The sequence below is a fragment of the Symphodus melops genome (assembly GCF_947650265.1).
Source record: "Symphodus melops genome assembly, chromosome: 4".
In the NCBI taxonomy this organism is placed as follows: Eukaryota; Metazoa; Chordata; class Actinopteri; order Labriformes; family Labridae; genus Symphodus; species Symphodus melops.
The window spans coordinates 4,602,401-4,604,798 of record NC_136694.1 but is presented as its reverse complement, the minus strand read 5'-3'; the positions used below and the strand labels follow the sequence as shown (position 1 = coordinate 4,604,798).

Genomic DNA, 2,398 nt, shown 5'->3' with positions numbered 1-2,398 from the left:
TAACTATTTGATTAGTAAAAAAACAAACAAAAAAACAATCGTGTGGGCTCTGTAACTATGAAGATCAAGGCATGCTGACATGTCTCAACAATGTCAGCTCTCTGGAAAAAGACCTGAAGGTTGAAGTGGAGCTAAACATGAGACCTTGAATATTAGCGTTCTGCAGTATTTAACCAACCCAATTCTCCTGCTTGATAATATGTGCAGTCATTCTCAAACGCTTTTATCGACTCCTTATTAGTGTGTTATATGAGAACAATGTGCAATAGATCATTTTAAACACATCTCAGAGAATGAGGGAACACAAGACTCATGCAATGAAATACAAAATTGTTCTGCAAAAACAATCGATAGTTTCAGCATGCGTGGTGAAATGAAATCAAGGTGCAACATACCCACTCTGAGCTCTTTCCCGAACACGGTCCTCTCCCCCAAGGCCGAGCAGTTCCAGCGTCCGTGTCTGAACTGAAACTGACACTCATTGATCCCCATCTGAACCCCCTCTCCGATCACTATGATGGCATCGGGTCGGCTCTGACAGATAGTCCGCTGACGAGGAGCCAAGCCGGGGATTTTATTACAGATGATGCTCGCTCCCAGCGCGACCACCGATGACAGACCCCTGCGGAGAAGAGCACATCTTTTTTTAAAAAAGGCCGTTTTCCTATGAGGTTCTTCGGGATCGGCTTTCTTAATAAACAAAAAAAACATCTTTATTCTGAGCAAGTTTATCGGAAAAAAGAAAGATTTAAGCTATAACACGTGCAGAATTGTGTTAATTCTTTTAGCATAGCACCTCCCTTTAAAATAAAGGTAAATACATTTGTATTTTGGAAAATGGAAAGAACATGCTTTTTTTTTCTCTACTATTCAAAAGTCACACATTTTCTTAATCAGCAACATATTTCCTGGATTCTTTTAAAAATGAGGGGGGAAAAACTACAATAACAACTTCAAGGACATCCCAAAAAAATAAAATAAAAAACTCACCCGATTTTCAAGTATACAATTCCCAGGCAGAGGAAAAAATGGAAAATCCAGCGCCGTGTCTTCCTACTCATGGTGCTCAGCCCCGTAGGTTGGATCAATGCTCTGCTGTTGCAACAACCAGCCGGATTTTTCTACCGAGTCCCGCGAGCCGTCCAGGTGTTCCGGGCTGCACGCGGGGATAAAACTCCTCGAGCCAAACCAAAGTTTGTGGAAAACAGCTCGTCCTGGTTTTTCATTTGGTAGCTGTCCAGTGGTGTGAGCCTGTGCGGGAGCATTGGGGCTGTTGTTCTCAGGTAAGCAGCTCGGCTCCTCAGTGATCAGGGTCTGTGTGTGTGTGTGTGTGTGTGTGTGTGTGTGTGTGTGTGTGTGTGTGTGTGTGTGTGTGTGTGTGTGTGTGTGTGTGTGTGTGTGTGTGTGTGTGTGTGTGTGTGTGTGTGTGTGTGTGTGTACTCTTTCTATAAGGGCGTGTTCTGCAGAGGATCTGCCTCTGAGCCGCTCGCGCTCTCTCAGCCTGCAGGTACACGCTCAGCTCATCTGTCCTTCTGTCTAACACGTTCACTGCTGCAGATCTCGGCTCTTGGACCAGACATGGGGTCCTCCATCCGTGCTCACTAAATGTCTGACAGACAAGTAGCTATCAACCCTTTTCATTTATTCCCTAGCAACAAAGCCCCTCCCACAGATTCACTGGATGGTATCTTGTTTTAAGGCCTCGGTCAGTGCGCCCCGTTCCAATTAACCATCGCGGCGCGCAGTGCCATTTTTTTTATTGGACCTGTTGTTCTTCTATTAGACCAGGAAACGCTACTTTCTACTTTAGCCTTAGTTAAACTCGAAGCCTAAAAACGCCACTATTATTCCTTCATCCTAATAACAGGACGTTTACACTGCTCTTGAAATGTAATCCATAGGTTAAAATACAACAGGAGCGGTAAATCCAGAGATTTCATTCCTCATACTAATTAGGTTGATTTAACTGTTCATGCATTCATACATTACTTTGAGTTGTTGATATTGTTGTTATACTTTTAAATTTGAATGCGTTCAGTTTGCTGCTGTAAAATGTGTGGCTTTTATTTCAGGAAGAAGAAAAAAACGTTAGAAAAAGCAACAGATCCGCTTCTTCATTATTTGTATGCTACATTGAAGCTTCATTAAAGTTAATTAGATTTTTATAATTGACTGAACAATAAAATATGTTTTTAAGAAAAATCTGTTAAAAAAAAAAGAATCCATCACTTTTTTATTTGCAAGATGTCATGTTAAGTAAGTGTGGCCCAAACCAAACTGTAATGTTAGATTAGTGTTTGAAACTTAAAGTCAAGCTTAAACCTTTTATTTCTTCTTTAATGATTCAAAGACTTCATGTCTTCAGTCGAGCTGAAGGAAGTAAAAAGACTACAGCACC

General features: G+C 41.5%; 1 protein-coding gene across 2 annotated transcripts in view; it reads right to left on the bottom strand.

Annotated features, from left to right (window-relative positions):
* The window catches only part of wnt7aa (wingless-type MMTV integration site family, member 7Aa), a 14,850-nt gene extending 13,221 nt beyond the window's left edge, over nt 1–1,629 (bottom strand). Inside the window, exons 1-3 of one of the 2 annotated variants that reach the window (XM_079340696.1) lie at nt 1,441–1,629; nt 991–1,251; nt 396–622 (exon numbers count right to left, since the gene is read on the bottom strand). In XM_079340696.1, the coding sequence (XP_079196822.1) occupies nt 396–622; nt 991–1,061 (298 nt within the window). In that variant the 5' untranslated portion in view covers nt 1,062–1,251; nt 1,441–1,629. Of the gene's footprint in view, nt 1–395; nt 623–990 lie in introns of both variants that reach the window. The other variant, XM_079340695.1, reaches the window with a different exon arrangement.
* Between the last annotated feature and the right edge of the window lie 769 nt (nt 1,630–2,398).